Below are 24,764 nucleotides of genomic sequence, written 5' to 3'. Positions count from 1 at the left end.
GGGGTACAGATACCTCATGGGGGAGCACGGGGGCACAGTGGGGCCGAAAAAATAAATCATCAGTTTCTGCTAAAGATCTTCATCTGCTTCGTCTCAATGGAACCACCTGGACCTTCCTGCAGAACGTACTTTCTATCCCAACGCAAGCCAATCTACCATCACCCAGTTCCCCCTCACGGCACACCTCCCATCTCGAGAACTGGGGTGTCCAGCTTAGGTCCAGGGGTACTTGTTCCATTCCAGATTTTTAAGATAACCTACAACTATGCAAATGAGTTCAATTTATATCAGCTGCATGGAAATGTACTTTAAGGAGCGATTCTGATCAAATGGCATTGACCCAGCACATAACGACCTACACTGAACACTCCTGACTAAGAACACACAAACTATTAGGAACCTCTCCCATATGGTCCATCTTTGGCCATGCGTAAAACTACATATACTGTCAATACATGCTATACCTGTCCTATGGACTCAACATCCAGCCTGACTGTCATCCGGCACCACACCACTGCTACTGTTCTCTTGTTCAGCTACATTACAATGCTGCTGCCTCCCTCGCTCTCCATGTCACAGCCTGTCTCTCTTTTGTCACCCTCTCTTTCTAAGTCTCTGACTTTCAACCTATCTCTTATTCTCTCTTTCAGTCGTTCTCCCTCTCCCCTCTCTCCATCTCTTCCTGTTATCCTCGCTGCCTCTCACGTGCTCGCCTCTCTCCATCTCTTCCTGTTATCCTCGCTGCCTCTCAACTGCTCGCCTCTCTCCCTCTCTCCATCTCTTCCTGTTTTCCTCCCTGCCTCTCACCTGCTCGCCTCCCTCCCTCTCTCCATCTCATCCTGTTTTCCTCACTGCCTCTCACCTGCTCGCCTCCCTCCCTCTCTCCATCTCATCCTGTTTTCCTCACTGCCTCTCACCTGCTCGCCTCCCTCCCTCTCTCCATCTCATCCTGTTTTCCTCACTGCCTCTCACCTGCTCGCCTCCCTCCCTCTCTCCATCTCATCCTGTTTTCCTCACTGCCTCTCACCTGCTCGCCTCCCTCTCTCCATCTCTTCCTGTTATCCTCCCTGCCTCTCACCTGCTCGCCTCCCTCCCTCTCTCCATCTCATCCTGTTTTCCTCACTGCCTCTCACCTGCTCGCCTCCCTCTCTCCATCTCTTCCTGTTATCCTCCCTGCCTCTCACCTGCTCGCCTCCCTCCCTCTCATCCTGTTGCTCTCACTGCAGACAGCAGTGTATGGGAGGAGGGGCAGTAATTGTATATTTCTGTTTTCGAGTTCTGCTCTAGGCAAAGCGTGCACCAACTCAGAGATGTTTCGAGTTAATGTATGCGCTGAACATCCGAAAAAGGAACTCACAGACCAGAAAACGAAGTTCTGCAACAGCCCTAGGAGTGGTGATGGTGTGGGTAGCGCAAACTCTCAGAACTCGTACAACATCCTAACCTGCAAATCCCACCCTATCTGATTCTATCATGGGTGTCCCGAGAGCTATCGGATCGGACACTTGATTAATGTGCATATACCCCTTTCAATGTCTGCAACGGTTTGTGTTATTATATGCACTGAAATGGTAATGTATGTGCATATATGAGGCTATAAGTAACCGAGATAAAGGGCACTTCAAAATAAAACAAAAACAAGTGAAGAATGGTGAAATCTAAATACAATAGAACTGTATATAGGTTGTAATTAAATTCACAGTGCATACGAGAAACTGAGTATAAAAACAATGACAGAGTTTTTAAAAAGAAACATTTGAAGAACACGCCGATAGTGATACCTGCATTATCGCGAGAATTTAAATACCATTAGGCCCTATCTACACCCCAGGAGTCCTCTGTTTTATACAGAAACATTGAAAACAAGGAAGATATCGACTAATGACAACAAAGCACTTCCTGGCATTCCACAGCTACACTTAAGTCAACAAAAAAACACAGAATTAGGCAAAAAACAGGGAAGATGGTGATCAGCCATTCCACTTCTCGGCCCTCCTGGCAGATCCGAATTCATCAGTCCACTGAGTCCCCTGGTCTCTAGAGAGGTGGGTAAGGCAGAGAAATGGAAAATAAGCAACTGTCCTGCTGCCACTTCCCCTAGGGTGTGGGTGAAAGGCAAGGGGAATCCTTGATGCATCATTCGACTGCTCTCCATATGTCTGCGGAGACTGCAGGGTGCAGCTGACCTGTACTATCCTTCCAACTAATCCACTGGGGCTGTGGAAACCTGCCTCAGGTAGAGGAAAACAAGGCAGATGACAGAGGAAAATCCGTCACTACACTCCTTCCCTCGGTGACAAGGAGAAAGTAGGGTGGGATGGTGGTCTGCTATTTCATCATACCAAGGTCTGTGGAGACCCGGGTTAGCAGACGAAGCGCCAAGGCGATGGTTGAGGCCCATCTGTGTTTTCACCACATCTCGGAGGTTTCAGGAGACCTGAGGGCAGCAGCGGATTAGCATTCACATTGATACTGTTTTCCTTGGACCTACGAAGACTCTTTGGAAGGTGGGGATATAAGGACTGTACCACTTCCTATAGCCACAACGTCTGGTGCCACAGCAGTGTATTAGCAAAGCGATTTATCTGTCCCAAAAAGGCTCCAAAGGAAGAGATTTGTAAAACATGTTACCAGTGGCAACAATCCACATTTTACCTGTTTATCTGAAACAAACTACAACATGCAGTTAGCAAGCTGTCTTAAAACCACGAGTCCCTACACTTTAGCGTTACAGGACAATGTGTTGAAAATGGACTAGGAAAAAAGTGGTGTTACTCACGTGCACAGAATGGACTGGTCTTCTCTATCTGCAAAAACAAATAAAATGAGTAAATGAGGAGAGAATGCCAAAGTTTGAGAAAAGTAGACTGCGTTTATTCAGCTTAGAATACAACTGCATTATGCTCTTGAAACTGTTTCACAAGCTGATCATGAACTGCATGCCGTAGACGTGTAATAACAAGCATTGTCAAAGGCAACAGATCTCGGTTTTCAAGGACCAAGTTGTTGGCTGTGCCAATGCTTTTTAAGAAAGTGAGCAGGAGACACACAAAAAAGAAGGGGGAATGAGCAAGGAAACATGTGAACCCACCATGGAGTGCTAAGTACTAGATCAATAAAGAGTTCCCTGATGTATGAATGGAACGATACAACTAATTTAATCTGAACACTGGGGGGGGGGGAGGGGCAGAAATGCTCTTAGGCAGGTCAAATACAGTAGTAGTGCAGGATGCTGTCAAATCAAGATCAGACAACGGAGATGGACAACAAAGCCACTGAATCATGAGCAATGGGCTTGCGCAAAGTCCACCCTTTGTATATAGGAACAAGGGTTTGTGCTAACAAAAAATCCAAAGCTGTCAATAGCAAGACCTTAAAATCATCAGGTATCTTTAAAATGCAGCATTAGGTAGCCAATAAATAGGTTAGAAAATAATTATGCACAGGCTGGCACAAAATAGGGACCCCTGGACCCACCTACTTAGTCTATTTTCTTGCCTGGCCCAAAATAATAGAGACCACTTTCCTTCTAGTACTATCTATGTTCCCACAGTGCTGCCTCCACTGTGTCAGTCCCAACCAGCTGCTGTATGTCACAGTAAGGTCCTTGAAAATGTAAGGGCTGAACCGTGCCACATTTTCATCCCAAGAACTATGTTCATCATAACCATTTTCATTCACTATATGTATGTTTATTGGTGTGGACGTCTAATAATGCTTGCTCAAGACCTTTTTCACCTACTTTGGAAATCACTTATTAAGGTTGGCTAACACACTGCTTACAGGTCTGCCAGCATCATAATCAAAGCTCTAAAACTATATAACCCCAGTATCTAATCTTAGAAACAAATGAATACTACCAGGCTGACAGGGATACCGGGGCAGCATTAGCCATCAGTAATTGGAAGCATTTTGGTGCAACAAAGCCTCCACGTTTTCTGACTCTTTTCAGGGTTTGCTTAAGGGATCTGGAATTGTATCCCACTTAGTACCACAATTCACATCTTTCAAAGACCACCTAAAAATCACCTGCTTCTGAAAGAGCTAACCTCATCTTACTGGCCTCCTGTACACTTCTACAACATGCTAGGAACTTCCTGCAATCTCTACATTTACTGGCACAGCAATGAAAACCATCTACTGACACAATACATCAGCACCTGTACTGGCCAACATCTACATAGGCCATGCTTCTTTGTTACCCATACTTGCACATTCCCAAAACTACCAAATGTGTGCACCCATTTTCCATGTCAATTGAAACTGTCAATTTGTTGATTGTCGTGTTCCTTTCTGGTTTTATGTGAAGAGCTGTAAAATCCTCTTTCATTATGTTCATGCTAAAGCAAACCCTAAATAAAAAAAATGAAATGGGCACATCTTTTCAGTTAGGAGGGGTGTCGCACAAACAACTGCCCACTACCTTTTCAGAAACTATAATCCCAGACAGTTCCCAAGAAATGCTGACAACTGGGACTTGATTTGTCTCCTTCTCGAAATGTCTGCAGCTAGGTGCAAGCATGTCAATAATTACAGATGTGTACATAGGCAACCACGTACACATACTGCATGGCACCCTGTTTTTGCCGCACCTGCCTCAAAGAAGTGCCATTGTGCAGGGGGCTACGATTTCTAGGATCAACTACTACATGAGAACGTAGAGGTCCTCCAGCAAATACGGTGACCAAGATCCAATGCGTAGAAAACACTGGCACTCATTTCAGACAAGGCCTGAAACACAGAGGGCATATCTCCCAGTTATTTTTGTCTCTGTACTCCTCCCAATACATTAAAGCAACACATTTAAGAAGTTATTTCAAGTGTAAAAATCCCTTCATGGACAAGCATCCACCTACAACTTTAATTTGTTGACATCATGCTGGTTGACCACATATGTACTGTCGACCTGGAAACATACTAAGGTTTTGAGCATACAACACTACATGTAAAAGGTTCCTCTATATTGAACTCTCTTTCTTTGTATTGATCGCTTCTTTCAGACATTTAAGAAGAAAAATAATCCAGCTATGAAGGTCTCGGGCCTTCATTACTGATACCTGCCACGTTACCAGTGACCGACCTGCTATATAATCAACATGTCTGAACACTTTCAGCACCAGATCCCCTATATTACACGTGGGCTACACAAAATCATTATTTAACATAAAATAAATACACTGTTCCGGTGCGCACAAATGAAACACTTCTTTGTGATGAATGTTGTGGCTGGTCATTGTCACATTGTGGGTGATCAGCAACTAAATGTGTCTCCTTAGTTCTTAGTTGATTCATGTTGGCAAGCTTCAATCTGAAATGCGTGCCTGTGTTATTGAGCAGACCACCCACTTCAGACAGTTCAACATCATGACGTCCAGATCACGCTGTGTGGCCAACACACTGCTGAGAGGAACACCATGCACCTAGATAAAGATCTCATCACAACTGGGCTAAAACAGATTCCAAGAAGCAGGTACACGCTGGGTTTCCGGCAGGGATTCCAGTGCAGATGTGAACATGTTCTCGGGAGCCAGGTGTGACCTGTTGAAGTTATCGTTTGGATATATTCCCATGACAGCACTCCAAGGAGCTCAAAGTCAAATGAATTACATTAGTCAACTGGAGAAATAATGTAGATACCTGAAGTGAAGGGGGCATCTAGTTAGCAGACTCCACGTTGTGGCCAAGGCCTTTGTCTATGAGATGGCAAAAATGTGAAATCTTGGGGGGTACCTCCCCAGATTTTGCAAGAGGCGGCAACATGTTGTGTTATCCCACTGTAATCAACAAGTGAACATTATTTCATGGCATTTGATAAAGAGCAATCATACAAGAAAGGTGCACTCCAATGCTGATTTACTTGTGCTAAGAGGCCCTGTGTACAAGGAAGCCAGAGTTCACTTCTTATGTCAGTGTACACGCCCGGCAATGGCCATCTTTGATCGTATAAAACATTGGCAGTATTTTTTTAGATATGACAGTCCCTTTAAAATCAATTTCCCTAAAACGACACAACATTCATCTTCGTTAAATCAGATGTTTCTTCGGACACAGAGACACCAGTCTTAAAGTATAAGACAAGTGATAGTCTCCTTTGGATAGCTGACCCCCTTAGGACAAAATATCAAATCCATTATTTTCCAATGTAAGGGCCCCAGAGCCCTTAGGAAAAGGGTAAATTACTAGGCCATGGCACGTGGTAGCACTACACCTTCGTTTGCTACCTTCCTGCATAAATGAATGTCAATGGTTTCATCTAGAACTTCGAGGGATGTAGGAGAGGAATCTGGACCCATGTAAAAGAGAACTTGGTAGACCCTTATAATGTTTGTATCTTATTTATCATCTGCTTATGAATAATTCATATATTAATTCCCACAATGCTAAGCACTTGAAACAAAGGTGGAGGGCAGAAAGAAGGCTACTTGCAAATTCTAACTGGTGTTATTGCTCCTATATTGCTGCCTCTCCAAAAAGTGCCTAAAAGCAGGAATCACGGCAGCATGGTTTGCAGAATGTTTTGGAAACAAACGTCTGGTTTGGAGTGCGGCAAACAGCTACAATAGGCCTTTCCATAATCACACACACTGAAACTATATACCCCTTTCATGGTACATATAATAAGATTTAAATATTGTTGTCAATTTTATTGCTATGATATTTTGGCAACACATTATTTGGGACTCAATATTCCGGTAGCATGTCATAGAATTAGTTTTGCCTCAAGGCAGCAACATGGAGATCCTACTTCTAGGTAGAACCCATACAAGAGCTCTTGGAATCCCCTCTTACTCCGCTAGCAACACTGTGCATCTTGGGTTAGCCTGTCCTGCTAGAACAGTAATTCCTGTAGGTGCCCCAAATCAAGGCAGATGCTATGTTGTCTGATTTCTATTTCCATTTACTTTCTATATTCTTGTCAGTGCTTCAAAGCAATCACAGCACCATCCAAATTGCTTTGTTACACTTTCCCTAGAGCCTTAACATAAAGTTGTGAATCAGTCTGGCCAGCCCAAACACTAAATAAAATGGAGTTGGTGCAAAGCTTAGAAGTGAGACTTATGTGTGTTCAAAGACACCGACAGCTTCTCTCTAACTTCAGAAAGATCTCGCACTGGCTTTGAAATTGCCAATAGATCAATGACAAAGTGCATTGCATTCTTTACAGAGCAAGTTGCAGCAGAGGCTGAAACTGCTAAGTCTCCTCCACCCAAACATCACACCCCCGGTAGACCTCTGTCCACAGTGTTGTCCTCTTAATGCATGCCAAATACCACCTGATGAAACATGCATGCCAACTTTTGGTTAATTACAAATAAAGGAGGCCCTGCAACCCTGACAGAACAAGGCCTTGGTTCAATAACAATACTTCTGTTCTCATTAGGGAGTTACATTCATGATTTAAAATACTGAGACGGTAACCCAATCCATGTCATCATCCCACTATTTTGATTTTAAAGCATTATATTGATTTACCCAAGAGTCAATATATACAACACAATTGGTCTGATATGTATTTATTAAAAGATTCCAGTTGTATTTATGGTCTTATTGTCATTACAATAAGAATTCAAAAACAAGTATGCTTCTCTACTCAAGTAGTGCTTAAGTTTAATTGTGAATGGAGAACACTTTAAATTAAGAGTTTTTCTTTTAATTTGTTTTTCTAGGTCAGGCATTAGCCATGATCTTTTGATTTAAAGACAATATTTAAAATATATTTACATATAGGGGCTTTCAGCTATCTCTCTTCATCAATCGGTCTTTTTTTGTGGCATTCATATTTTGTTTCCGCCCACTACAACATATAGCAAGGGGCACTGGGTTCACTTTGAATGACAGCATTTTGCTCTCTCACCAGGAGCACATCCACACATGTTAGTTCCCTTCAGCACTTGTGTTTTTGTTTTTACTTTATAAGTAATTTAGTGTTGCCTTTGTATTTAGAGCCTGATGTATTAGTAGGACGCCTCTAATGTGAACACTGAGCACATTCCATCTTTCTCTGATCCCATGTCCTGCCAATGTTGTTCTAAATTCCTTTTGGAAGATTTTGCTTTTCTGACTGTGCTATTTCACAGCATACTGGATTGTGTGCATTTTAAAAATTCTGTATTAAATTATCCTCTTTTTACTTTATCACCTTCTTTCTTAAATTCTTTCTTGCTAGCCTGCTTTCTTTCCATTATCTTCTTCTTGCTCTCTTTCTTGTGGTCTTTATTTCTTTTTCAAAGGCAAGAGCCTTGCAGCCAATGCCAAATTGACTTTTTGGGTCTGTGTTAGCCAAGACCTTTCGATTTTACTCTTAGGGGTTTCAGCCAAACTTCATCCATTAGTTTGTGGTTGGTGTCATTCACATTTTTCTTCCTCCCACTCCGGCATGCAGTAAGGGTCAATGCATCAGCCCACTTCAGCCATTGGCTGACTTGACCAGGACTTACAGCATTCTGCCCTTTCACAAGGAACACAGCAACACAAAATGTTGTTCCTGTCAGTGCCAGGAGTACAATGGTAATGTGCAGTTTTCTTTAGACCAAAAACCTTTTTTGCTTGTAGCTAATTATTTTTTTTAGATTGACGGGGGCCCAGCATATTCCCAAACAAAAAGGTTTTGCAAAAAAACATGACAAAAGAAGAAATGCTGGAAGGCTGGCACCCAAGGCAGGCCTATTGGCTTTGCCAATGTTTGTTGGTGTCGATGTTTCTTCCCATATAATAATGCCTTTTTTAAAATATAATCCTTGTATAGTATAGTTGACACATTTCAGTGTTTTATCCTTTATCACCTTAGAACAATTATTAAGGACTTCTGTGGATATCAGTTTAGGAAGGTCAATGCTTCAGTCGTTTGGCCATTTTAAGGCTTATTCCGCAATTGTATTGGCACAGTTTGTATGTTCTATAGTCCTTCTACAAGATATAACCCAATTTATTATTATTTTCCCTGGTTATAATTGTCTCCCTATTGATTGTCTACTTGTCTCCCTTTGTATGGTGCAAGATGGTGATTTTCCTGTTATATTGTTAAAGCCCCTTTTAAAGACATATGAAAAGGGGTGGTGACAGACCTAACAGAGCTAACACAATCCTTTGCTAATAGCCTTAATGATCAGAGTGCTAGTCAATAAACCTAAGAGTTATAATTTACCTTCCTTATATGTCCTCACCATAGGTTCAGCTGATTTGAGCTAGCATACGTGGCAGTGCCTAAGAGATCACTTCTTGCTCTGCTGAATACCAAGGTTGCCTCCTCTTGACTACATCTCATGCATTTTTCTCCACCACTCTATTATCCCCATCTCTGTATCTCACTCCTGAATGTTCTTTTTCAACCCAGCTTTCTCCCTTTGTCCCTGTTTTCCTATGTTTTTTTCTTCATGCGTCCTTCTCCCTTTTCTGCCTTTCTCTCTCCTGCTCTGGGACAAAGTCTGATACTGAAAAACAAGTCCAATCTACAAAAATAACTGCTGGTGCTCACATCCTCCAACCATCGGCTCAAATTAAGGGCTTCGCCCCAGTGAGATGAGGGTCAATAACTGTGCTGTGTGGCCAGTAATTCTACAATAAACATCAAGAACAGAAATAATAACATTATTGCTAATAATTTCCGTTTGCATATTGCTTGCCAATTTGCAGCTCCCTGCAAATGAGAGGTTCTTTTAGCCCTCATCACAGCTACCGATGACATCCAAGCCCTACTCCACCAAGAACAGACTGCAGCTGTGATCCTCCTAGACCTCTCTGCAGCCTTCGATACGGCCTTCCACCACACACATGTCACAAGGCTGTACAACATAGGCGTCCAAGGAGCAGCTATCAGATGGATAGCCTTTTTCCACACCAGAAGAATGCAAAGTCTGCTTTTCTCCCTTCACCTTCGAACTCAAGGAAATCATCTGTGGAATACCCCAAGGATCCTCACTCAGCCCCACCCTCTTCAACACTTATACAACACCTCTGGCCAGCATAGTCTAAACCTGTGGACTCAACATCACTTCCTACGCTGACAACACACAACTCTTTCTCTCCCTCTCCGAAGACACCACCAACACCAAGACCATCTTCCACAAGTGCATGACAAACATCACCAACCAGATACAGGACAACTGCCTGAGGCTCAACACGGACAAGACAGAGGTACTGATCTTTGGAAACAAAAGCTCCCCATGGGAAGCATCCTGGTGGCCTGCAGAACTCAGGCCTACTCCTACCCACACTGACCATGCGAGGAACCTAGGCATCATTCTGAACAACAAGCTAACCATGACGATTCAGGTCAACTCTGTCTGCTCCTCCTGCTTCTTCATCCTCCACATGCTTCGTAAGATATTCAAATGTCTTCCCCAAAGTTCAAGACGCACCATCACCCAGGCCCTCATCTCCAGCTGACTGGACTGCAGCAACACTCTCTACACAGGGATTTCATCTCACCTCCTCTGACGACTACAGACCATACAGATCAGCACAGCCTGACTCATCCTATATCTTCCTAGACAAACCCACATCACCACCTACCTCAGGGAACTCCACTGGCTCCCTGTACAGAAAAGGTGACAGTTCAAGCTCCTGACCCCTGCATATAAGGCCATACGAAACTGCAAACCCACCTACTTGAACTATCTTCTGAACTTCCATCAGCCCTCTAAACACCTCCACTCATCGTCCCTTTCTCCAACCCTCACCCCCCCTCAACCGATGTAGCAGATGCAGAGGTCGCTCCTTCTTCTACCCAGCAGCGAAGACATGGAACAAGCTAACTTTTCATTTCCAGACCTCTCCATCTTCTCTGTAGCTTCAAAAGTCAATGAAGTCCTTGCTATTCAGCTAATCAACTGGACTCTGCTAGCATCTGATACCCTCACGGGTAACAAGAAGCACTCTACAAATCTACTGATTGATTGTTATCAACTAAACTAAGTTATACTGTTTGAAAAGATATCAGAAATATTAGACCGGGTACGGTGGTTAAGTTAACTAACCATGTGGTTAGACCCACTTTTCAGGAGTGGATGTATTAAACTAACCCACCCACTCCAAGGATGTGTGTTTAACCACATCGTAAATGGGTTGGCTTCTAGTGGGTCCACTAAGCCTTTCATCCTTCGGAGATTGGTCAAATTAATACAACTGAGTTGAGTAACTGAAAACATCTGTTACATTATGTTATGTTCTGTTATGCTATGTTATGTCAATTGCTTCTCTCTAAGACACATCTCACAGACTTGCTAACATAGACCAATACAAGAACACCTTAGCTTTGAGTCAGATCCAAGAGATACCTGTCATTCAGCCTCTCGTCACTATTTATGCCCTCCAACCAATGTGTGTGCAGGCGCCATGCCATCCTCCTAGACGAGTCCCGGGCCAAGATACCATATAAGAGCAACAAGTGTGGGTGTCGAAGGCATTCTTTTTTGGCTTGGTTCTTTCTTGGCCGGGTATGCTGAAACAATATCCATGCTATGCTTCCATGCCTACAGCTATGCAATGAGGAGAGGTGCTGGCGATGGGACAGTTCCTTTCCTTACGTTTTTCTTATGTCAATATTCCCCAAAAAACTTCCTTTCTTCTGTCTCCTAACATTAAATTGTATTGTAACACCATTTATATAGCACTTACTACCTACGATTAGGCATTGAAGCGCTCATGGCCATGAGTATCCACATCTGCTGCAGGGTTGTCCAACCTATAGCTACGACGACCAGAATTTACCCTGTTTTACGGGATATCCTATGAGATGAACTTACATTAAAATGCCCTAAAGGGGGCTCACTTAGTATGGTTATTCCCAAAATCTAGCATGCACCTGGCCTCCCTAAGCCTACCTTAGGCACTGATCTATTGCATCTTCCTCTAACTGAAGAGGGACCCATAGTTACTGCGAAGCAGGTTTTACCTACACCCCACACAGATGTATTCTCTCCAGTTCTCTTATTTGCCACTCTGTCGGTCTACACCAAGGCTTATGCCTCACAAATGCTCATATCGTTTGTGGTTGTAAGGACAGGGAATTTATCATCATATAACCTAGGACAGTGGTCTGCAAAGACAGCCCAGGAGAGGCACAGATTTGTCAAGGTTCAGAATATCTGCATGGGATACATTTGAATACTGCAATTCTAACTGGAACTCCTTTACAGAAAAGTGGATGAATCTAGACCTGTGTTAACACCCCAGTTTAAAATACTAGCTTGTTCTTATTCTAGATCAGTGGTGTTAAGGGTGTTACATGACTAAAGCAACACATACAACAAGTCATTCAATTAGTCAGATATTCAGAGAAATACTTTACTTCATCTCTGTGTAGTCTTGTGAGTAAGTGAACCTTTATCGACGCACTGAACCTTTTCCTTTGGGTTACACCTCCTATCACTCACCCAGCAAGTGTCAGGAAAGGATGGTGATTTAGGAGCAGCTCGTTATGGGTTATTTTCTCTGATAGGCGCACTCCATCAGAGACGTCAGAAAGTGCCGCGCATTGCTCCCCAGGCATCGTCCTTTTTCTGTGTCCTGTACAAGTGCTGCAAAAGTATTTATAGATTTTGAAGTAATCCGGCCCTGTTTATTAATTATGAGGAGGCTAACGAAGCAAGGCACTAGATGGCGCCAGATGCTATAGCTGCCATGTTTGCTCTTTTTTTGGAGGATATGTTTTTTTTCAACCTAAAAGCAGGTCCTCTTGCTACGGAGGCACCGCATTAAAGTTTTGACCTAAGCCCTCCAAAAACTTCTTAGATGCTCGCAGACCATTAATCGTCAGAATAACATTTTAGAAACGTATTCCTTTTCTTTTTCCCGCTGTTTGACTCTGTTGAAGAGGGAGCTACCGAAGTGGGTGGAGGACATCTGATTAACTGTTCAAAGCTGGACTTCTGTCTTCGCTTGCCATGTTTTTGTTACGTCATAGAGAACCCGGATATTCGAAAGGCTGGCATTATCAGTTCTACCACTCCGCCTCTTTGTGGCCCAGCTTCGTCTTTGGTTTCTTCTTTTACTTCCTTGTTTTAACATGTCTGGATTTTTTTTTTAACTATGATGTATACTTTTCGCTGCTATTCATTTTACGTCCTTCTCAGCATAATGGATTTTTAAGGCTACTTTTCTGTATACTTCCATTTATTTATGTATTTAGGAGTTTTGTAAAGCTCCAAGTGCACCCCCTAGTGAGCACTGCGGCTTGTTTGGTTCTGTGACCTCCACCGTCGGGAAGGACTAGTCCAGGGGTTCCTAACCTGTGATCCGAGGATTCTTGGGGGTCCACAAGGTCTAATCAGGGGGTCTGTGACTGCTTCAAAAATTAAATAATATAAACAGTTTAATGAAGTATATATTAAAAAGCCAAAAGTAAAAAATCTAAACATTCTGTAAATTAGAAGGAATTTTAAATCATAGACTAAAAATGAAGTTGGTATCCTCAGACTGAATCGTGGGAGCAGTGCAAGAACATCAAACAGAATATTGTATAGATGATGGGTATCATCAACTGAATTTAGAAAAGCTTCGCCCTTCCCATTAAAATTAGCGTTTTTTTTTGTTTTTGTTTGTTTGTGAAATAAATTAAATATTTTTTCATTTACATCTTTCTTTGATTAAGGCTTATTTCTGCATTTTTGTTTATCGTTTTGTAGTTCAAGTCATCGAAATTGCTTAGGCATGGATCCCAGCTTCCCATTATTCCTCAATAGCAGGCCCACAGATTTCAATAATGATTGATTTGGGGTCCCCAGATTCCAGTAATGATTAGTGGGGGCCCACAGATGTAAAAGGGTTTAGAACCATGGGACTAATCCAAGGTACCAGTTGCAGATAAAAAGATCCTTTGATGTTGTTTTGATTTGCTCTGGAAACAGTATTTTGCTAGGTTTGCTCTTTTCTGAGCCTCCTGATTTGTATTTATTTAGCTCCATGTTCGGTTGTCATTCGCTTTCTTAGAAGATTTTAATTAACCGACCTGTTGCTTGCTTTGCAGTTTTACTGATATGCTCCTGGCCCTCAACGTACCCGTTTTCACCTTTGCATCAGATCTTTAATTTGAGGTGTTTGTGCTCCTTGAGGCCATTGGCCAGAAGAGTGATTCATAATTAAAGCATTCATTCATTGATCTTGTTACACTTCACTTCCCACGCACTATTCCTGTTTGAGTGCTAGTTTCATTGTCGGGGCTTTGATGTAGTAAATTAGTAATATGTGCTTCCTTTCCTTGTAGGATCAGTTGTGTTACGTTTGTGCTCTTGAGATCTCATGCATTTACTCCAGTGTTTTCAATAGGTGTAGATTAATTGAAATTGATTAGTAAAGAAAAGAAAATGTGAGTTGTTGTACATGCTTTTTCGAAAGCCTCAAATCTCTACACATAAATGCTTACACATTACACTACTGGCTTAAACGCCAAATTGGTCTGCATCGCTCTTCGACAACAACTCTGTTCCCCACACCCCCAATGAGAACTTGTGTTTTTACTCATTGGGTATTTGGATATGTATTTCCAGAATGCCATGATGTACAATACTATTACAGTTTCTGATAGGAGTACTAACTGAAGGGTGGAAGGGAAGGCGAGTGATGAAAGGAGGTAACGACAAAGGTGGAGGAAGAAGGGGAGGAAGGAAGGGTGAAATGAAAGGAAGAAGTAAGTAAAGGAAGAAGGCATGAAAATGGAGGAAGAGAGGAAGGAAGCGAGGAAAAAAGGATAGAAGGAACTAAGGTGGTCATTCAAACCGCAGCGGGCGGCGGTAGCCGCCCGCCTGGCGGGAACCGCCGAATGACCGCACTGCGGTCAAAAGACCGCGGCGGTCATTCTGGCTTTCCCGCTGGGCCGGCGGGCGACCGCCAAAAGGCCGCCCGCCGGCCCAGCGGGAAAGACCCAGCAACGATGAAGCCGGCTCCGAATGGAGCCGGCGGAGTTGCTGGGGTGGGACGGGTGCAGTGGCACCTGTCGCGATTTTCAGTGTCTGCAAAGCAGACACTGAAAATCATTATGGGGCCCTGTTAGGGGGCCCCTGCACTGCCCATGACACCCGTTCCCGCCATCCTTACCGCCAGGAACGGGATGGCGGGAAGGGGGTCGGAATCCCCATGGCCGTGGAGGATTCCCTGGGCCAGGGGAAAACCGGCGGGAAACCGCCAGTTCCCCTTTTCTGACCGCGGCTTTACCGCGCGGTCAGAATGGCCCAGGAAGCACCGCCAGCCTGTTGGCGGTGCTTCCGCGGTCCCCGGCCCTGGTGGTCATGGACCGCCAGGGTCGGAATGACCCCCTAAATGCCGGAAGGGAAGACAGAAGGAACGAGGGACAGAAAGGAGTATCAAAGGTAACATGGGAGGGTGAAGAAAGTGAGGGAAGAAGGACGAAAGGATGGGAGGATGGAGGGAAGAAAGTGACAGAGGAGAATAGGAAAAGATGAAGGGAGGGATAGAGTAAGGAAGCGAAGGATGTTAACTCCTGCAAAGGTAGCCAGCTGGTGGAAAGGACCATCCCAGATCAGCTGTGGTTATCTTATCTGTGCTGCACATAGTTACTGACAGGAACCTCACCACGACAGGGCCTGTCGTTCCACCATTCCACCTCATGGCTCTTTCTTGTACCATTCTACATAGCTGTCTCTTTAGCTCCCTTTGGCAGGTATGTTTTCATTCCCTCCTTTCTCTCTGTTTTGCATTCCTTCTCTTCCTCCATATTTCTTCCTTCCCTGCCTTTCTCTCTCTTGCTCTGGGTCTAAATCTGATAATGAAAGAGAAACCCTGATTCCCAAAAATCCGTACCGGCATGCACCTCCTGCATAAATTAAACACTGGTCTTGGCTGTATGTTAAATGGTCGGATAATTCCTGGCAGTGAGGTAAGTTCCATTTCCTTATGGATGGACTGCAGTTTCACTCAGACTGTCATCAGAAAAGCACTACCCCTCTAAAAGTCTGGGACATCTTGTGTCTCTACCACAAGCTTTTCTAATCTTAGTTTTAGTAAGCCTTGAAGACAACACTGTCAAGTGTTTTAGGAACATGTACTATATGAGACTAAGCAGAACCTCCCAGCTCTCCCTGCCCCTCGCCTGTAAAGTTTCATGTCACAGCTTGTTCCAAAAGAGTGCAACTGGACAAGTTCTCAACAAGCTGGTGGCTAAGTAAACCATGTGGTTCACCAAGGAGCAAAGAAATTGACAGAATAAAGGATAAACAAGGTCTTTGTTTTCTTAACAATCCACTCAACAAAGAATCAAGGTGTGGAGCTGATCATGAAGTTGGCCTGTGTGGACCATCAAGATTTAGATCCATCGCAGATTATTTGCCTGAGAAGCTCTGGAGCAAATTACATTTGTTGTAGATACGATGGGTGGACACATCTCCACTGCATTCACCCGGTAAGTGCTCCTGAGATCGCAATGAATCCTCAATAAGCTCACTGAAACACAAATGTAACCTCACCTCTATCCTGGCGTCCATGAAGCCTATGGCAATGGACCATTTATGTCTCTGATTCCAGTTCCTCACTGCACTGTAAGGAATAGGACCGGGCAATATTCTGTTTACAATAGTGTCATTTGTGTACTGTCTGTTATGTTGCCTTACGATGGTGCTTGAGATTACACCATTAAGCCACATCTATATAATCTGGGTAAAAATTGTATCACAGAAGCACTGGAAGTGCACAAAAAACTAACTGTGATAGACTGTCTTTTACGTCTTGTATGATTTTATGCCATTTTTAAGTGCAAAATGCGTCCTCGCAATGTGCGCTTTCTCCCTACAAAATTGGGCAAAATGCGTGATTGGTATTTCACGTAATAAACCTTTCTTTTGCATATGTTTGTGGGGCATTTTGCTTAATTTCCACAAAGGAGATTATGCAAATTTAGCCGAGGCTTAGCAAGGAAATACTCAGAGCAGTAGCTGGTATGGAAGTTGAGATCCACAGAGGAGGCCTGAGACAGCCGTGGACAGCAATGGATTTACAATCTAAAAGTGAAGCCAGTGCTTCCCATCACAAATATATCCTTTAATTCCGCCCCTAAGCATCTGTGAGCTCAAGTACCACGCAGAGCAGCTGTACTTCAAGGAGCTACAGACACAGATGCCTTTCTCGGTGAACCACCTTTGTGTTTGTGTCCCTTTAACTTCCCTATAGCATTTTCATGATCCTCATTGCCAATCACAACTTGGCTTGGTTCTTCTGACAATTCTATTCTTTATTGTATCCCTTTGTTTTTAGTGCAAGTGTGAACAGAGTTCCATAATGGAGTGCTGGGCAGCAGCAGTTGACAATTACTTAAGTTAATGTGGGTGTCATTAACAATAAGATGTGAACCATCAACAGAGCAAAGCTAAAAGCTCCACACCCCTCAGTGCCATCCCACACAGAGACAAAAACAGAAACCACCATATTATACTGTTTTTGCCTTTTTAATACATGGAAATAATGTGTGTTAATTAGTATCAGAGAAGCTTGCACTGCTGATGTCTCTGCTGTATCTGTTCCAAGTATGAGACAGATGCCTTGCGCTGCTGATATTGCTGCTGTATCTGTTCAAGTATGAGACAGATGTTTGCACAGCTGATGTCTCTGCTGTATCTGTTCTATGTATGAGACAGAAGCTCTCGCTGCTATCGCTGCTGTATATGTTCTAAGTATGAGACAGAAGCTCTCGCTGCTATTATCGCTGTTGTGTCTGTTCTAAGTATGAGACAGACGTTTGCACAGCTGATGTCTCTGCTGTATCTGTTCTATGTATCATAGAGAAGCTTGCAGTGCTGCTGCCAGTGTTGTACTTGCTTTGTTTCTGAATGAAGCATGCATTGTTGAGCCATATGCACTAGAGAAACTTTCACTGATGGAGCCTTGTGCAGTTTATACCATTTTCTATCATACCAGCAAAAATTGCCAGGTCCAAAGTGTACAAAAGGAAGCCACAGTATGTACAAAGTAATATGCAGGTATTTTTGCTGAGGCTGCAACCAGCCATCAGTATTGCACTATTAAAAGTGCAGCAATCTGCTTAGATGTTCTATTGCTGCTGAATTAAAAGACTAACAGTACTGCTGAGTTTCTGGCACTGTTTTATGAAGAATATATTGTCTTTGCTGAGACATTCTGACTCTCAATGTATGCACTGCAGCCATGCTAGGTTCTAATGATGCCTTGTTCCTTGTATAGGATTCATTTTGAAAGGTGCCACTACTGCCCCATTCCCATTATAGCAGCTCGGCTGAGGAATGTTGGTGATGCCCCATTAAAAGAAAAAAAGACTAGTAGCTGTGCTTCGGAACCGCAAAACTGTACCTTTTATATTTGAGATTCCGGCTGGGAAGAGCAGAAACTACCCCACTGAAGTTATAGTAATTGCGCTTAGAAGTGCAGGTTCTCCACTGTAAGGCCCATATTTATGGAGTCTTTGTACTGTTCTAGCATTACGCAAGACGATGCAAGGGCAACGCAAAAGCTTCAGTTATATTTACAAAGCAACGCGTGGCCTGATTTTCATGGCCTTGCATGGTTTGTAAAGTGATGCAAGGCTGTTGCTTGCACTGGATTACATGACATTTCAACTCGAGAGACGTCCCATGGGTGGAGCATGTGCATTCCCATGCATCCACCCATGGTGCTTGAGATATTCCCAGGTTTACAAAGACTTGTAACCCTGGGTATGCTTTAAAATGCTACACCTTCCCCAGTGAGGGTATCAAAGTGAACTATCTTTACTTCTCTTCATTATGTCCTCTTTCCATGTGTGCTGCGTTGTGCAGCACACATAGAAAGAGAAAAATGCAGCTAATGATTGTTTTTGTGCAGGACGGTGCCCCTTCCTGGGCAAAAACAATCATGCCTGTAACACAAGCACCTTAGCACCAGGATGCAATGGTGCCTGCATTGGCGCTAGGCAGCACAAAGTGCGCCAACACAAGGGAAGAGTGGAAATGCTCTATATCTTTGTGAACGTGGAGCATTTCTGCTTTCTCCACTTCACGCAACGCAGCACTGCAACTTTACTTGCTGCCCTGCGTTGCATCAAAGTTTAGAAAATACGTAGCAGCCATGCTGACAAGTGCTCGTAAGGGCCTGATTAAAACACAAAACTCCTGCTAACAGGTCTCCCACTGTCCCAATTAAAATATGATTTTGTCCTGTCAAGAAGTGTACCTATTGGTTACTCGGATGGAATTTTGCAAGTAGGATGCAATTGGAATATCGCAAATAGTGGTTCAGGCATTAAAACATAGGCGACCACGTATGAGGAATTTTTCCTCTAAGAATTTCAAATTTTGAAGATCTCACAGGTCAAACATGCCTACTTAAGTATTCAGAGCTTTTAGGAAGTCAGTTATGAATCATCGCAGAATATAGGGCATTGTCTGTCCCACTAACTAGAAGTGCATATCCATGATACATGGGACTCTGATGAACAACTCTCATAAATAATGGACTACTAATCGAAGGTGATTCAGATGAAGCGTGTATGTACCAGAGGGAAGCGGTCATTCGATTGGGTTTCAGGCTGATAGAATTGAAAATACCGGAGAGAAGCTGGTTAAATTTGGGATGACATCTGGTAATGTCACCGGTGACATACCCTGTAGATGGCTTATCCATACAATGTGAGACTGCCCTGAGATCCAGCTATAATGGGAAAGGGACGGGTCAAAAATTGTACATCTGGCATACTAGTGTGCAATGTTAAGCATTAGTCTAGTTAAGTATTTTGGGGTGAAGCAACTGTTCCCAAATACAATAAGATTTTTTGCAACATAGACTTGGTGGTTGCCAAATGTGAAAATCGAACTCCAAAGACTTCTGATAACTGGTGCAGGACTAAGGATTGATCTGTGATGGCAGAATAGCTTGCGGATAGGGATGCCCTACAAAATGTGAAAAAATATGGGCACCATTGAAAGAGCTTAATGGGCTATATTAAACTACTATAAACGCCATATTGTAAGGATACGCTGTATCTCTCTTAAACTGGTATTTGCAGTTAAATTTTTTTTGCATGTGGTTGTTTGATGGGTCAGGCCATTCTCTGTACACGCTAAAGTACCGTCAGCAAGTTACGAAGACATATAACTGGTGGTGTGGCTGATCTCTCCTGTAGAGATTTCATATAACTGTGAAACATGATGACATTACATGGATTTCATTACAACTATTACAAAAGTATTTTTTAAGGAAAGAAGAGCAGCTACTGCCCCCATTAAACCTCTACCAGCTCTGCTGGGAAGTGCTTGTTCTGTCTGATTCAAAGTGTGGAAGCCCTGCTGCGAGGTGCCCTTGCTGTTTCATTTCTAGAAGACCAGTCCTGCAACACGGTGTTGCCTCTGTACAGTGTAAGGAGTTGAGGCAATGAAGGGAAGTCAATGCTCTGTCCCATTCAAAGTATGGCAGCCTTGCTGAGTATGTGCTGTCCTGCTAAAAGGCCTGTCTGGAGGAGGCTGCTTCCTGCACTTCCTATCCGCGTGCACTGTACCTGTTCAACAGGGTTCAATGGAGGTCAGCCCCATTTTATTCTATACCCTGCCTATGCTGCTGAGAGTAACAACAGAAAATTCCCTCTTCAGATAAACAACCATATATCAAATAACACATCTTTATTACTATCCACTGAAAGGGACACTAAGACTTGTCAAGGGATTGTCTTGGACACCCAATACCCATTACTATGGGTATATATTTGTTCCAATGCAGTCAGTGACAAATATATATATATATATATACTAAAAAAAGAAAGGTTATGGGGACGTTATAGTTAGGTTCTGAATTTACTCATACAAAACCATAGAAATTCAGCAATTATAGTTTGAGTTATTTCAACTAACTATAACTTGTGCCCTTATGTAACTATAACTCACTCCTTCGCCATGCACAGTTTTTTCAATAATAATTTGATTGCAAATGTTGCAGTGATAATATCAAAGATGACTTAGAAGGTGTCATCAAAGATACAATATGTGGAGTAACTAGCTGTGCATGACGAAGGCGATAGTTAATTGAAATAACTCTAACTGCTGAATTTCTATGATTTTGTACGAGTAAATTCAGAACCTCACTATAAAGTCCCTGTAACCTTTGTTTTTTTTCAGTGAATTTCTGTGTTTTTTTTCATGTAAAGTAATTTTAATTACTATACGTTAATCCAACCAACGCAGCTCACAGACTTGGCTGTGCACTGCAGGTGTTGTCCACACGTTCTACAGCCAGGCCCTTATAACCACCCAACCCTGTGCCGCGCTTGCCTTTGGCCATGCGCTGCGGGGGTTGACCACAGGGCCTGTCGCTGTGAGTGGGTGCGTGAGTGTCTAAGTGGGTCTGAAAGTGGGTGTGTGAGTCTATGAGTGGGTCTGAAAGTGGGTGTGTGAGTCTATGAGTGGGTCTGAGTTGGCGCATGAGTGTCTGAGTGGGTGTGTGAGTGGGCACATGAGTCTCTGACTGCATGTATGAGTGAATGAATTAGTGTATGAATGAGTCTGTGAATGTTTTTTAAATTTCTTTTTTGCTTATTCGCAATTAATCTTGATTAATCACAAAAATTACGAATGGTGAAGAAATATTGTTTTAAACCCAAACTTTCACCCTTCAACACCCCTATATGACACCCCTGGGTTTAGGGTCCCTCCATCCTGATCCCTTATGCTACTTTTCATTTTGTTTTTCAGGCCCAGGGACCGCCTCCTGGGACCTTAAAATGGCAGCCGCAACTTTCTGTTCAGGTTGTGGCCAGCCAATTACAACGCGTCTGTTCGCGCATGCATTCGCGAAAATGTGTGATTATTCGCAAATTATTCACAACTTCAGACATACAAATGTATTTTCCCTTTAATACCTCAAAAACTACTGAATAGATTTACACCAAACACCCAAAAGCACAATCTGCATACTGAAGGATAGCTTTCTGCCAAATTTGGTGTAATTCTGTCCAGTGGTTCAGGCTGCATTCGTGTTCAAAGGTCCTATGGGAATTAAGATGTGAAACACAACTTTTTTGACCCCCCCCCCCCCCTTTTCTTTAGCCTCTGCTTGATGGATCACCCCCAAACTTTCCACGTGCAGCAAGAATCACCCGAGCACTTTTGGGGGGAAATTTTGTGAAGAGTCGTCAAACAGTGCTAAAGATAAGGGCAAGTCAAAACACGTTTTTTCTGTGGAAACATGGTCCTAACTATAACTACCTACTGGTGACCGCCGGTAGGTAATAAACACACACACATACCGCTGAATAAAGCAAGATGATCAGAGCTACATTGTAGGTGAGCTGTGCAGCAAAAAAGTCAATTATAAGGAGACATATTTGTCATTATTTCCCAGGCCCTTGCTTTTTGAAGGCCCCCACTCTTGTGCTTTTACATATATTTCATAGCAATCTACCTTATTTCTTAACGACGAGGCAACTAATTTGTCTAATACCACTAGATAATACCAAATACTGAATCTGCCATGTTTTATCCTCTTGCAGAACATTTTGCTTTTAACTTTGAAGCTCAGTTTCAGTATGTTGTTTCAAGCCCGCAATAGTTTCCGACTTGCCTATACAGCTTACGTCCATACGCTCAATCTTCAGCAGCCACTGCATGGCACAAAGTGTTACTTGCTAAATAAAAGGGAAGGGGGCTTGGAAGGACAGAGCTTAGATGAGGTGGAGCTTTGGTTCGTAGTGGCTCCAATTTTTAGGTCAAGGATATGAAAGTACATCTAACCAATACGCATACTGCAAACAATGTACATGCAGTGCCGAGGTGTCTCGAACCCTGCTTTATCAACTGCAGCGGAGTTCGAATTCTATATAGGCCTGGTATGTCTGGAGCTCTGCAGACAAAAGCTCATAATGAACGCTATAAGAAGAAAACTAAGATGGGCTCATAGAAAAGGGAATACCAATTAAAGGTTAAAAAGAAGGAAAGTTGAAAATAAGGAAGAGCAAAGGAAAGGTAGGCAGGGTGGATGGATGAGTGGATGGACTGGTGAAAGGATGGGTGAATGGATACATCGACGGACGGGTGAAAGGATGAAAGAGTAAATAGGAATCAAAGAGGATGGATTGGTGGATGGACAAAAACATCAACTGATGAATGAAAAGCTTTATTGATGGATGGGTAAGTCAAAACATGGATGTATGGGTGGATGGATGTATTGGTAAATGCAGTCATGGATGAATTAACTGGACAGATGGAAAGGCAATGGATGGGTGGAATGATGTAAAACTGAATGATGGATGAAAGAATAAATAGATGATTAAATGTAAAGGTGAAAAGGTGGATATCAGTGTGTGGACTGAAAGGATGAATGGATTGATGCTTGGATGGAACAGACAAGGGAGCTTTTCTAGGAAGGGTCAGACTCACTTGCTTAGATTGCTTGGTGCCATCAGAGCTTTGGGTCATTAAGGGGGTATTTTAATTTTCGCCTATTGTCATGATAGAGTGCGTGTCAGGTTCACACTCCTTTCAACCACGCCTTTCTTTGATCAGCCTTTTTCAGCCACTGGCTCAAACTTCTTCGTTCAAACCAGTGGAATAACCAATACTCACCTAAAGCTATTGGGTGTCTGAATGTATCCTCCCACCTTCATTTGAGTGCTTGTATTGAACTGCATGAGGGACTAATTTACAGATAAGGTCCTCTCTGTCCACTCATCGTGGCTCCCTCTCTTGAATCTTTCTTTAATGTGTTTATGCTGCTGCCTACCTTAGCACATTAAACCCAGAGCTATTGACTTTGTCAATGTGTGTTGCTCACCCCAGAGCACTCTTGAATTACAGGGCATCTTTGCAACCTTCCCATGAATTAAATTTCCTCAAAGTTTGCTTATCCCTTCAAATGTCTCTCTTTCTAGAGCTGTAGCTCAGCTTCAATACAGGCCTCTGGCATGTTTCCATTCTTGTTCCATACTCTATGGCCTAGGGGCCAACACGCCAGAGAAGGCTCCCTCATATATCATCGGTTAGAGGGTATTCCCCCACCCTCCCCCCGAGGGTTATGCTAACGGGACTCCCTACGTCTCTGATCATTCCTCTCCACTTTTCCCCGCGCTCTACAATATCACTTCCCTACTAGCATTGACTATGATAGAGGATCTCATTGGTCGCCCCGAGGTCTCTGTTTCACAGAAAGTTGCGTTTTTTATGGCTTTGGTTGAGCATTTTGTTTCTGATCACTCCCCGCAGTACAGACCTCATTCTGGAAGACAGACACTGAAGGTCTAAGGGCCAGATGTACGAAGCCTTTTGCATGTTGCAAACTGCGAAAAACGCAGTTTGCGGCATGCAAAAGGCCGAACGCGATGCTCATCCCCAAATTGCGAGTCGGTACCGACTTGCAATTTGGGGATGCGACTCGCAAATAGGAAGGGGTGTTCCCTTCGTATTTGCGACCGCATCGCCATTCAGAGTTGCTTTGTGACCCCGAATGCGGTCGCAAACCAACTCGCAGTTACCACCAGTGTCACACTGGTGGTAACTCATTCGCAAAAGGGAAGGGTTCCCCATGGGACCCCTTCGCCCTTGTGCAATGCCGAAAAAAATATTTTTTCAGAGCAGGCAGTGGTCCTATGGACCACTGCCTACTATGAAAAAAACGAAACCAAATGGTTTCGGTTTAGTTTTCATTTTGCAGCTCGTTTTCCTTTAAGGAAAACGGCTGCAAAATGAAAAAAAAAAACTGGTTTGTTTACAAGGCAGTCACAGACATGGAGGTCTGCAGTCTTCAGCAGGCCACCATCCCTGTGAGTGCAGGGACTCGCTATGGGGTCGCAAACTGCGACCCACCTCATGAATACTGATGAGGTGGGT

General features: G+C 43.3%; 1 protein-coding gene across 3 annotated transcripts in view; it reads right to left on the bottom strand.

Moving 5' to 3' along the window:
* The window catches only part of LOC138261346 (myosin-11), a 175,078-nt gene that overhangs the window by 117,317 nt on the left and 32,997 nt on the right, over positions 1-24,764 (bottom strand). For all 3 annotated transcript variants that reach the window (XM_069210196.1, XM_069210197.1, XM_069210198.1), the window contains exon 4: positions 2,780-2,807. In XM_069210196.1, coding sequence (XP_069066297.1) covers positions 2,780-2,807 — 28 coding nt within the window. The remainder of the gene's footprint in view (positions 1-2,779; positions 2,808-24,764) is intronic.

This window comes from Pleurodeles waltl, chromosome 10 (assembly GCF_031143425.1).
Source record: "Pleurodeles waltl isolate 20211129_DDA chromosome 10, aPleWal1.hap1.20221129, whole genome shotgun sequence".
NCBI lineage: Eukaryota > Metazoa > Chordata > Amphibia > Caudata > Salamandridae > Pleurodeles > Pleurodeles waltl.
This window is presented reverse-complemented; position numbering and strand designations above follow the sequence as displayed.